This window comes from Mesoplodon mirus, assembly GCF_964341445.2.
Source record: "Mesoplodon mirus genome assembly, chromosome: 12".
NCBI lineage: Eukaryota > Metazoa > Chordata > Mammalia > Artiodactyla > Ziphiidae > Mesoplodon > Mesoplodon mirus.
In genome coordinates, this window is record NC_138988.1 from 82,943,746 (window position 1) to 82,956,958 (window position 13,213).

The 13,213-nt window shown below is 52.5% G+C and overlaps 1 protein-coding gene across 4 annotated transcripts in view; it reads left to right on the forward strand.

Moving 5' to 3' along the window:
* Window positions 1–13,213, forward strand: part of TNXB (tenascin XB) — a 63,568-nt gene that overhangs the window by 4,904 nt on the left and 45,451 nt on the right. For all 4 annotated transcript variants that reach the window (XM_082639291.1, XM_082639289.1, XM_082639290.1 and 1 more), the window contains exons 2-4: window positions 5,201–5,608; window positions 5,988–7,727; window positions 8,194–8,309. In XM_082639291.1, coding sequence (XP_082495417.1) covers window positions 5,209–5,608; window positions 5,988–7,727; window positions 8,194–8,309 — 2,256 coding nt within the window. In that variant the 5' untranslated portion in view covers window positions 5,201–5,208. The remainder of the gene's footprint in view (window positions 1–5,200; window positions 5,609–5,987; window positions 7,728–8,193; window positions 8,310–13,213) is intronic.

Here is a 13,213-nt window from a genome sequence, read left to right on the forward strand (position 1 = left end):
AGGGGCCGAGGGAAGGGCGGCTCTCTGCCTGCCAGGTCTCTCTGCCCAGGCTTTGTCGGGCAGGGTGCCTCTCGGTGTGGAAACGCTCTGTCCCTTAGTCCAGCTCCCTTCCATCTCTCGTGGGGTGGTGGCGGGGTATGATGGCTGGTAGCCCCGAAAACTCCTTTTTCTGACTCAGAGGAGAATTTTAAGTGTAGGAAGACAGGAAATGTGTGCGTGTTGCAAGGAGGTGCCAGTCACAGTCCCTTCCCTCCTCACCAGTCAGCATTCCCACCACTCACCCTGCCCTCCTTCCCACTCCAGCCTCTCTGGTCTGGAAGAACTGGGCACCTGCTAACACCTCTCCTTAACCCTTCGCCTGAACCTGCCCCCTGCACACTCCTCTGTTACCATAGCCCCCTCTCCTGGTTCACCCCGAGTGCCCCACTACCTTTCCTCTCTAACCCTTGTCTCCTTGTGCCCCCCAATTCTTGCCTCAGTGGATTCCACAAACAAACACAACTTGGTAACCAGCACTGAGGTCAAGAAACAGGATGTTCTTAGCACCGCACAATTTCCCCACCATGCCCCCTCTGGTCACTACCAAGAGTGCCACACTTCTGACTTGTAACGCTACCAGTTGACGATGAACGTTGTCTAGACTCAAACCTCACATAAACAGAATGTTTCAGCACATTCTCTTTTGTGTCCGACTTCTCTGCTCCACCCCATGTTAGTGAGACCCATCCACGTTATTGCATATAGTTGTGGTTTGTTCTCGTTGCTTTATTTTATTCCACTGTGTGAACAAACCACACTTTATATAATCCATTCTACCGATGTGAGACATTTGGGTAGTTCCCAGTTTGAGGCTATTATGAGTAGTCCTGCCGTGGTGGGTATATTCCTCGGAATGGAAGTGCCAGGTCATAGGGTTGGCATATAGCTCTAGTAGAGTTGGTAGATTGTGCCAAATGGTTTTCCGAAGTGCTTGTACCATGCAGCCCTGCCAGGATCCACACCTGGCCTGCTCCCTGGTCAGCATCTGCCCCAGCTGCTCTTTCTAACCAACTTTCAGCCCCAGACACTGTCCGTGGTCCTAGCCCTGACCTTGGTCCTGTCCTTGGTTCCAGCCCTGATGCTAGTCCTGGGCTTAAGTTGAGCTATGTAAATTGACTGAATATTTATATAGTCAATAAATATTTATCGAGCACTTACTATGTGCCAGATGCAATGATATAGCAGCCAAGAAAAGAAGCAGGTGCTATGCCTGTCCCTATGGGCCTTACAGTCTAGCAGGCAAGATTGAGTGTGGGCCAGAAAGTAATAAAATAATCCCGCAAATAAATATGTGATTATAAATTGTCATAAATACTACAAATGGGAGTTACACAATGCTGTGATGTCACGTGATAGGGGGAACCTGACCTGGGCAGGAAAGGTTTCCTGAGAAAGTGATGTGGCGTTGAGACCTGAAGGATGAGGAAGCCAAGAAAAAAGGGAAGAGCATTCCACGTAGAGGAAACCATAGATACAAAGGTCTGGGACGGGCTTCCCTGGTGGCGCAGTGGTTGAGAGTCCGCCTGCCGATGCAGGGGACACGGGCTCATGCCCCGGTCCGGGAGGATCCCACATGCCACAGAGCGGCTGGGCCCGTGAGCCATGGCCGCTGGGCCTGCGCGTCCGGAGCCTGTGCTCCACAATGGGAGAGGCCACAACAGTGAGAGTCCTGCGTACCGCAAAAACAAACAAACAAACAAAGGTCTGGGGCTGGGAAGAGTGTGGGGGACTTAAGGCCAGTGAGACTGGAGTGGAGAGAGGGAGGGAAGTCTTATGGGAGATGAGGTGGGAGAGGTCAACAGAGGCTGAATGATGCAGGGCTATCTGTCAGTGTTTGAAGAGTATTCGGACGGGAGACACTGAAGAGTTTTAGGGGGAGAGGGACATTCTAGTTGCCTTCGCAAGATTATAAGGGGGCAAGAATGGAAGCAGAGTGACCAGCTAGGAGGCAATTGCAGTTGTCAAGCAAAAGGTAGATAGTAGCTTGGACTATAATGATGCTTAGAGGGAGAGATATAAGCAGATTAAAGAGATGTTTACAATAAAATATGGGTAAATATGATGAAGTACAGTGGTGTTGAACAGGCTGTTGGGTTTCTGGCTTGTGAGGCTGGATGACTGATGGGGCCATGAGCTGCTGTAGAGAACACTGAGAGGGGATGCAGTACAGGAAGGATGAACGCTGAGTTTAGTTTTACACATGTTGAATTTGAGGTACCCAAGAGGAGATGCCAAATAGGAGGTTGGATATATTGCTTGGAGTTAAGAGGAGAGAGTTTATATGTTGGGGTATAGTCTGGAAATTAAAGTCATGGGTCTGGATGAAGGTTCCTGGATGGACGACTACTGCAGTAGGTCTCAACTCTGGCTGCACATTGCAGTCACCTGGGGAGCTGTTAAAAATACTAAAGAGGGGGCTTCCCTGGTGGTGCAGTGGTTGAGAGTCCGCCTGCCAATGCAGGGGACATGGGTTCGTGCCCTGGTCCGGGAGGATCCCACGTGCTGCGGAGTGGCTGGGCCCGTGGGCCATGGCTGCTGGGCCTGCGCGTCCGGAGCCTGTGCTCCGCAACCGGAGAGGCCACAGCAGTGAGAGGCCCGCGTACCGCAAAAAAAAAATACTAAAGAAAATTCAGTCACTCTAGCCACATTTCAAGTGTTCGAGAGTCAGTGATCTCTCCTGTCTACCTTATTGACAGCACAGATACAGAATGCTCTAAAATGGAGGATGTGGTCAACGGTATCCAGTGATTTTGAGAGAGATCAAGTAAGGTGAAGACAAACGTCTTTTAGATTTTGTGACACTGAGATCATTGGGAGACCTTTGGGAGGGCTATTTGGTAACCTTTGGGTTGAAAGGAGATCGGGAAGTCAGGTGGGAACAAATTGAGGCATGCATGGGATATGGGGAAATAGAAATAGCAAGTACAGATAAATCTTTTGACAACTTTGGCCATGAAGTAGAGAAGAAAAATATGTGGTGGTTGGAGGGAGTGTGAAATTGGGGGAAAAAAATTTTAAGTATATTTTTGTATATTTTGTGTATTAAGTATATTTTTGTGCATATAGTAAAATGCACATATCTTAAGTGTGTAGCTCAATTAATTTTTGATTATGTATACGTATGTTTAACCACCACCCAGTTCCAGGTACAAAATATTTCTAGTAATTTTTATCCTATCTTGTATTAGCTCTGCCTGTTTTTGAACCTCATATAAATAGCATCATTCACAGCGTTCTTTTTTTGTGTATGGTTTCTTTTGCTTAGCGTTATGTGTGCGAAATTTGTCCATGTTGTTGCATGTAACAAGGGGGTGTTTTTTCATTTTGTTTGTTTGTTTATTTGTTTTGTTTTGGTTTTGGCCTTACCGTGCACCTTGCAGATCTTCCTCGACCAGGGACTGAACCTGGGGCCCAGCAGTGAAAGCGCTGAGTCCTAACCATTGTACCACCAGGGAAGTCCCAACAGGGTGTTTTTGTATAGTATTCCATTTTATGACTATGCCCCAATTTATTTATCCATTCTACTATTAATGGACATTTGAGGTGCTTCCAGTTTGGGCTAATATGAAAAAAATCCCATGAACATTCTTGTACATGTCTTTTGGAGGATGTACGCAGTCGTTTCTGTTGGATATTTACCAAGAAGTGAAATTGCTAAGTTATAGGCTGTATGCCTCAGTAGAAACTGCTTACCGGTTTTCCAAAGTGGTTGCACTAATTTCTTTCTTTTTTTTTTTTTAAATAATATTTATTTTTGGCTGTGTTGGGTCTTCATTGCTGTGCGCAGGCTTTCTCTAGTTGTGGCGAGTGGGGGCTACTCTTCGTTGTGATGCGTGGACTTCTCATTGTGGTGGCTTCTCGTTGCAGAGCATGGGCTCTAGGTGCACGGGCTTCAATAGTTGTGGTGTGTGGGCTCAGTAGTTGTGGCTCACGGTCTCTAGAGCGCAGGCTCAGTAGTTGTGGCGCACAGGCTTCGTTGCTCCATGGCATGTGGGATCTTCCCGGACCAGGGCTCAGACTCATGTTCCCTGCATTGGCAGGCAGATTCTTAACCACTACGCCACCAGGGAAGTCCCTATATATTCATTTTAAATTAATTTCTGTAAGTGGACATAAGGTAGAGATAGATTTTTTTCCCATGTGGATCTTCATTTGACCCAGGACCATTTATCACAAAGACAATTCATTCTCCTCTTAATTGCAGTGGTACCTTTTTCATTAATCAGGTGACCACATATGTGTAGGTCTGTTTCTGGATCCTATTCTGTTCTCTCTATCCTTGCACCTTTGTAATGTTTTGATATTTGATATTTGGTAATGTAAGTCCTGAGGAAGAGGGTTTTTTTGTTTTTTGTTTTAAACAGGAGCTTTTTGAGCTCATATGGGAAGCTGATGGGAAGGATCTAGTTGAGAGTAAGGGGCTGAATAAAAGAGACAGGATAATCTACACCTTAAGGTTTCTGAAAGACAATAGGAGCTGGGATCCAAGTGCTTGTGGAAGGATTAGTCTTTTATATTCATCCACTGATTTTTTTTTCAACAAAAATGTGTTGAATAGCCCCCGTGTGCCAGGCACAAGCATACAGCAGTGCCAGGACAGATGAGGTCCCTGTTCCTATGGAGTTCCCATCCTAGCAGTGGGAGAAAGATAACAAACAAGTAGCCACACAAACAGCTGATTCAGGCAGCAGTAAATGCCATGAAGAACATAAGCAGGACCCTGTGCTGGAGAGTGATGAAAGACTGCTCCAACCGGGCATCAAGGAAGACCTCTGGGGGTCAATGACATGTGAGTTGAGATTTGAACAAGGAGACAGCCTCCGAGAGCTCAGTGAAGAACATCCCAGACAGAGGAAACATATATGCAAAGGCCCTTTAGTCTAATGTAATCTTGTAGTGTCTGTGGAACAAACATAAAAGACCAGTGTGGGTGGAGGGGGTGGAGCAGGGTGACCAAATGATATCAGAAAGCAAGGTAGAGACAGATATGCCCAAGGAGGGCATCCGTTAGGGTTGGGCTGAACGTGGATTTTCCAACATGTGAGTTGGGTAGATTAGTTGTGGGTGGTGGGACTATGGGTGTGTGTGTTGGGGAAGGAGGGCATTGATCTTGTCTCCTTCTCTGCGAAGCTGCTCTCATATGTGCCCTCTCTCCCTGCAGCCTCCTGAATGATGCCAGCCCAAGGTTCCCTAACCTCCAGCCTGGCCCTCCTGGTGCTGCTGGGCACAGTCACAGCAGGCCCTTTCTCTCCACGGTCCAATGTGACACTCCCAGCCCCACGGCCTCCTCCCCAGCCAGGAGGCCGCACAGAACAGCCGGGAGGGGGAGGCCCTTCTCAGCTTTATGAGCACACCGTGGAAGGAGGGGAGAAGCAGGTGGTGTTCACCCACCGCATTAACCTGCCCACTTCAGGTAGCTGTGGCTGTCCCCCAGGCACTGAGCCCCCCGTCCCTGCTTCAGAGGTACAGGCCCTGAGGGTCCGGCTAGAGATCCTGGAGGAGCTGGTGAAGGGGCTCAAGGAACAGTGCACTGGGGGATGTTGTCCTGCTGCTGCCCAGGCTGGCACAGGTGAGCAGATGATCCCAAGAAGGGGCACAGAAAAAGAGGAAGGTGGAGAAGTGGGTTAAGGTTGGGTGGGCATCACTAGTCCATAAAGGACCTCGGTATGAGTTAGAAAAAGGCATGCCTGCCTCCCCCTTGGGAGCGGTGAGTGCAGCCCAGGGCACAACTCTTGAGAGAGGAGCCACGTGACTAGATGTCAGCCCTCGCCTCCCCAGCCTATGTTAGGGCACTGGGAGGCCACATATACTGACAAGTTGCAGCTGGAAACTAAGATGGCCTTAGGAAATGAGGCTGGCTCTGCTGGAGAAGCTGACTCAGAGGAGCACTGTACAGGGTCAGCCGCTCCCGCAGAGAGACTGAGGCCCACCTCTTGCTCTTACTCCAGGCCAGACGGACGTGCGGAGCCTCTGCAGTCTCCATGGCGTGTTTGACCTGAGCCGCTGTGCCTGCTCCTGCGAGCCAGGCTGGGGTGGGCCCACCTGCTCAGACCCCGCAGATGCCGCGGCGCCCCCCTCCTCTCCCCCCTCAGCTTCCCGGTCCTGCCCAGATGACTGCAATGATCAGGGTCGCTGCGTCCGGGGTCGCTGCGTGTGCTTCCCTGGCTACACCGGCCCCAGCTGTAGCTGGCCCTCCTGCCCGGGGGACTGCCACGGCCGCGGGCGCTGCGTGCAGGGCGTGTGCGTGTGCCGCGCGGGCTTCTCCGGGGCCGACTGCAGCCTGCGCTCCTGCCCTCGGGGCTGCAGCCAGAGGGGACGCTGCGAGAACGGGCGCTGCGTGTGCAACCCAGGCTACACTGGCGAGGACTGTGGGGTGAGGAGCTGCCCCCGAGGTTGCAGCCAGAAGGGGCGCTGCGAGGACGGGCGCTGCGTCTGTGACCCTGGCTACGCTGGCGAGGACTGCGGCTCTCGGAGCTGCCCGTGGGACTGTGGCGAGGGCGGGCGCTGTGTGGACGGCCGCTGCGTGTGCTGGCCCGGGTACGCGGGCGAGGACTGCAGCACGCGGACCTGCCCCCGCGACTGTCGGGGCCGGGGGCGCTGCGAGGAAGGCGAATGCATCTGCGACCCAGGCTACAGCGGGGACGATTGCGGAGTGCGCAGCTGCCCGGGCGACTGCAACCAAAGGGGCCGCTGCGAGGACGGCCGCTGCGTGTGCTGGCCTGGGTACTCGGGGCCCGACTGCGGCGCCCGCGCTTGCCCGCGCGATTGTCGGGGCCGCGGGCGCTGCGAGAACGGCGTGTGCGTGTGCAACGCGGGCTACAGCGGCGAGGACTGCGGCGTGCGCAGCTGTCCCGGGGACTGTCGCGGCCGGGGCCGTTGCGAGAGCGGCCGCTGCGTGTGTTGGCCCGGGTACACAGGCCGGGACTGCGGCACGCGCGCCTGCCCTGGCGACTGTCGCGGGCGCTGCGTGGACGGCCGCTGCGTGTGTAACCCGGGCTTCACAGGCGAGGACTGCGGGAGCCGACGGTGTCCCGGGGACTGCCGCGGTCGCGGCCGCTGCGAGGGTGGCGTGTGCTTGTGCGACGTGGGCTACGAGGGCGAAGACTGCGGCAGGCGCAGCTGCCCCAGGGGTTGCCAAGGTCGCGGCCAGTGTCTGGAGGGGCGATGCGTGTGCGACGACGGCTACGAGGGTGAAGACTGCGGCGTGAGACGGTGCACGCGCGACTGCAGCCAGCGCGGCGTGTGCCAGGATGGTGTGTGCGCCTGTTGGGAGGGCTACACGGGCGAGGACTGCAGCCTCCGTACCTGCCCCTCCAACTGTCACCGGCGCGGCCGCTGTGATGACGGGCGCTGCGTGTGCGACTCCGGCTACACCGGCCCCTACTGCGCCACCCGAACCTGCCCGGCGGACTGCCGGGGCCGTGGACGTTGTGTGCAGGGCGTGTGCGTGTGCCACGCGGGCTATAGCGGCGAGGACTGCGGGCAGGAAGAGCCTCCCTCCAGCGCCTGCCCCGGGGGCTGCGGGCCTCGGGAACTGTGCCGCGCAGGCCAGTGTGTATGCGTCGAGGGCTTCCGAGGCCCCGACTGCGCCATCCAGACGTGCCCCGGGGACTGCCGCGGTCGGGGAGAGTGTCGTGAGGGCAGCTGCGTCTGCCAAGATGGCTATGCAGGGGAGGACTGCGGGGAAGGTGAGCAGGCAGCCTTTCCCAGTGTGCTGGGTCAGGGACTGGAAAACTGGAGCCAGTGGGAAAGCCTGAGTCTGAGGCCTAGGAGCCCAGGGAATTGGAGGAAGAGTGAAGGGGGGGTGTCATATATTGGGGTGGGGGCGGGGCAGTCAGAGGAGCCAGGGAGCCAGTGTCCACCAGGGGCTGCAGAACCGTGGGGGCACGCCTGCAGGCGGGACCTTGAGATCTCTGATGAGCAGATTGGGGGCCCCTTTAGTTGCTTTTAGGGAGATTTCGTGTTCCTGGAGATGGGGGGCAGTAAAGGAGACCCAAGGTCTGTTCAGGCCGCTGCCGGCTTTGCCCCACCCCCAGAGAGGAGTCAGAGCTTGGGTGGATCTCTCAGAGCGGCCCTGAGTAGGAGGGGCCTGTGATGGTGGAGGTCGGGGTGCCTTGGGCTAAGCAGCTTCTCATATCCTATTCTCCTGGGCAGAGGTGCCAGCCGTTGAGGGCCTGAGGATGCACCTCCTGGAGGAGACGATGGTTCGGACAGAGTGGACCCGGGCTCCTGGCAATGTGGATGCCTACGAAATTCAGTTCATCCCCACGGTGAGAGCCAAGTTCCAAGAGGGGACTGAGTGGGCAGGACTGCGGGGAGGGGAGTCCCTCCTGCTCACCTCAAGCAGGAGTCCCAGGTAACCAGTGGTTGCGTCCAGCTGGCTGATTCCCAAAGCTGTTCTAGAGGCCTGTTCATTCTGTCCCACACCCGGTGCAGAAGCCTTTGCAGCATTGGCCCACTGCTGCTGGAACACCTCTGGTGACCTCGAGCTCAGACTTCCTGAGGCTGCCGACTCCGTTTTTGTTCATCACTGTAGTCAGTTCTTTTTGTTATTGCTGGATCCAAATCTGCCCCATTCTAACATCCATCCATTGGCCCTAGCTGGGCCTTCGCCAGCCGTCAGAACGTGTTTTTTGCTTTCCCTGTGTCTTACACCATAGGCTTTCAAGTATTTGGAGACATCAGCCATCATGTCACCCTTCATTCCCTCCAGGCCAAATCCACTGGTTTCTTCTCCCCTTTTCCTTAATGCTTTGTTCTCTGAGTCCTTCACTTTTTGGTTTTCCTCCTCTAATGCCTCCTGCTTTTTGCATGTGCCCCCCACCCCATCAAAATGGGGGAGCAAAGAGGAGCCCAGTGGTTCCCCTGGCTAACTCTGGCTACCCTGGTGCTTTTCTCAGAGTTGACATATATGAACTTGTGGTCAGTTCATAACTGACAAACTGTCAGTTATTTTGATCACATTTGATTTTTTTAAGTAACTTTTTTTTTTTTTTTTTTGCGGTACATGGGCCTCACCGCTGTGGCCTCTCCCATTGCAGAGCACAGGCTCCGGACGCGCAGGCTCAGCGGCCATGGCTCACGGGCCCAGCCGCTCTGCGGCATGTGGGATCTTCCCGGACTGGGGCACGAACCCGTGTCCCCTGCATCGGCAGGCGGACTCTCAACCACTGCGCCACCAGGGAAGCCCTAAGTAACTTTTAATGATAAAAGTCATATAGGCTCAGTGTAGAAACTTTAGAAAATATAAACAAGGAAAAAAGAAAGAAGGAAGAAAAAAAGGAAGGAAAAAAGAAGACATTCAACTACATACTCTCTTTTTAAGCCTAAATATAAGCCTTTGCATTTCGCTCTCTTCAGTGTTACCATTTTTGCTTTGGGCCAACCTGTCCAGGCTGTTGCAATAGTTTGAGTCCGTGAGCTGGTTCCCCTACCTCCGTGTCATCGGTGCATTGCAAAGCCTCCTTTCTCTGTCTCCTTCCAACTCACTCTTAAAATATTGGGGGGCACCCTAAGGACAAAGACTGTGGCCTCTCATTAGAGATTTCCCTTTATGCAGATTGGACTTTTATGTTGTGTTTGGTCTCCTAGTTTCAAATCATCTGACATTTCTACTGTCCAAATGTTTTCCTGCATCATCCCACAAATGCCATTGGTGGGTAGGCCATGTCATTCTCATCTCTACCCAGTCAGGACTCTGGAAAAATAAATAAGTCCCAGGGCCTAAACCTAGGAAGCCTCTAGGACAGAAGGGACAGCTCAGAGGTGCTGGCTGTCACCCCCACCCCAACTGGCCTAGTCATTCTAAATCTTCTTATTATCTCCTCAAGCCCAGACCCCTGCCATGTTCTGTCTCTCCTTACCCGCTGGTAGGAGCAGAGGCAGAAATCCCTACTTTGCTGCACAACCAAGAGAGCTGGGATTTTTCTTCTGTTTAAAAAAATATATTTTCAGTTATAAAAATAATGTAATCACAAGACAAGAATTTGGCAACTAGAGAAAAAAACAATCGTTGGCTGTTTCACACTAAAACAAGCACTGTTAACATTGTAAAGTGTTTCTCCCACTCTCTTCTGTGTGTATATTATTTGCATAGTTTTAATCTTGAGAGGGTAGGACTTTTTTTTTTTTGCGGTATGCGGGCCTCTCACTGTTGTGGCCTCCCCCGTTGCGGAGCACAGGCTCCGGATGCGCAGGCCCAGCGGCCATGGCTCACGGGCCCAGCCGCTCCGCGGCATATGGGATCCTCCCAGACCGGGGCACGAACCCGTATCCCCTGCATCGGCAGGCGGACTCTCAACCACTGCGCCACCAGGGAGGCCCGAGAGGGTAGGACTTTTAAACAGAGCTTTCCTAAGGAGCTTCAGGGAAAGAAGAAGTAAAATTTACACTTGAGATAGAAGGAGCTTACAGGGTAGCATCATCTCCCACTCTTAGTAAATATGAACTTGTCCGTGGTGTTCTCAGGGGGTGCAGCCTCCCCGCTGCAGCCCTAGGCTTTCTCCCTCTCCGTGGGGCCAGGCTGGTGTTGAGCCGGCCTGGGTCCAGCTTGGCCATGCTCTTAGCTCATCTGCTTTGCTCTGGGTATGGACCTCTGTCACATTCTGGGTTCTCTCTGAGCCTGGGTGTGGAAAATGCTCCTGTAAGATTGGTCCCCAGACTCCTCCCTTGGACTCCACATCAGCCTGTGCTACTGACCCTCTGACTATGCTTTCTATGCTTTTTGTGGCTGGCCCCTAGTATTGTGCCTCTTGCCTTGGCCAGCACTCTCTATCCATTTCTGTTGGCACAGAGTACATTCAGTAGCTGGCTGTCCTCTGGCCACTGCCATCTTCCTAGAAGCCTCTCTCTACCTTTTCCCCTCCCCTTTTCTAGAACCACTTCTCTCTCAAAGCCCAAACTCTACTATCCCTGGCAAAGGGACACACCTAGTTATTGGAATGATTTTCAGAACACAGAAGAGGAACATTCCTCCTTTCCCTGCATACGTGGCGTTGTTCCTCTGACTCAGTGGTTCTCAAAATGTGTTCCCTGGACCTACAGCATTAACATCACCTGGAGCACTAGACATGCTAACTGTCAGACTCCACCCCCAGATCTACTGAGTCAGAAGCTCTAGGGGGCAGAGCCCAGTAACCTGTGTTGTAACAAGCCCTCCAGGTGATTCTGATGCACCCCAAGCCCAAGGACCACTAACTTAAGAAATGTTGCTATTTTGCAAAAGGCAAGGTCTTTTATGAATGTGAGAGAAAGCATGAAGAAACTGAGGGAGGTGAACCCCCGAACAGACAGACGTTCAAGTGTTCCCTGTCTGGGTGTATTCTGCAGCCTGGACACTGGGGCTATGCCACGTTTTCATTGGGACACAGGCCCTTGCAGCCTGAGAAAAGTTTGTTTGGTCTGGTCTGAAAAGCAGGGTGAGGCTGAGGTAAGCTCCAGGGACCAGCCAAAGTGGAGTCGCCCACCTGGGGCCATGAGGTTGATATCGAGAATAGAGTTAGAATCTTGCCAAGGACATCAGTGAAGCAGCCAAAACTCTCACCAAGGGGCAGAACCAGCTGCTAGCATCTGGCTAGAGAGCCTGCCTCAGACCAGACAGATGATGCTGAGAGATGTGGGTTAGACTGACAGTGGGACTTTTCAGGGGACTGTTCCCAAATGGACCTCAGGAAGGACTACAAAGCATTTAAAAGGTTCATGTAGGTGGTCTGAAGGGAGAAGGAGAACTCGGGGGTGGGCTTCTCTCGCTGAAAGGACCAGACATCATTGGGGAACACTCAAAGCATGCGTGTGTGTGTGTGTATTCGTGTGTGTGTGTGTGTGTGTGTGTGTGTTGGGGGAATAAGAGGACAGAGAATAAGTTCTGGGAAGGAGGAGGGGCACACAGGTCTTGAGTTGAGACCAGTCTGAGGCCTCCCAAGATGGGGTATCCTAGGGCAGAGTGAATAGGAGAGGGATGGGGATCCTGTGTGACCAGGAAAACTTTTCAGCCGAGAAAACTCTGACAAAGCTTTACTTCATCCTCAACCCAGAAGTCTCTATGTGGACTTTCATCTGGTTTTATACTTTGGTATTTACTATGCTGATTTCCCCACAATTCTCTTGGTTTAGGAGAGTACCTTTTGAAATTTCCAATCCTACTTGGCTGAATGGAGGTGTCCCCATAACTGCCAACATAGCTAAACAGAACAGAACGTCTTTATTAGCTGTCCTAGATAGACAGCCCAGCGAAATGCTGGGCTGTTAGACTGCTCACAAATGTGCATTCCTCCTGTTTCCCCAGTGGCTGGCACTCCAGGAGACCCTGCCTGGAGCAGGGGCTGGCAGATTTTCTATGGGGTCACCACAAATAATCATAATACTTTACATGTATACTTGAAGGAGGGTTGTTTTCTTACAGGCATGTGCTACACATAGAGATTTGGGTTAGGGATCTAATAAAACTTAAGACATGGCCACACATTTAGCTGCTAGGGCATGAGCTATCTGAGGACAGGGATCATATCTTTTATTTTTATGTCTCCAGTGCCCAAATGATGCCAGGCACAAAATCAGGGAACATATTTGTGGAACTTTGAGCAGGTGGGCCTTGTTTTTGAGGGACCTACAACCCTGCTGAGGATACAAGAAAAGTACCTGAAAGGAAATATCATGACGTGGGTCACAGGGGCAGGTGTCTGTGGGGAGGCTCAGGCTGGGGCAGCTGCTTAAAGGAGGAAGTGAGACTTGAAGTGACATCCCTCATCTACTTCATCTGTTATGACAGGAATGGGCTTAGGAGAAGCCTCCTCGTGCCCAGGGAGTCAGGGTTGCGGGGGGAAAGCCAGAAGAAGAGTCCTGGCATGTGTCAGAATTCCGGCAGACAGCTGATGAACAGGCTAAAAAGGTAGTGGCCAGGAGAGGGGACTCTGAGGTCACACTGCCTGGGTTTAAATCCCTGACACTTTCTTGGTGTTGGTGACCTTGGGCAAGCCACTTAATCCTTGTGTACCTCAGTTTCCTCATCTGTCTGTCCGTTGGGAATAATACGACCTACCTCATCAGATTCTTAAGCAGATTAAGTGAGTTCACATATATAAATTGCCTTGAACAGTACGTGGCATGGAGTAGGTGTTCTAGATGTGTTTGCTGATACCACCCACGCTCCCCAGCTGTATAAGGCCAAGTTCTACAC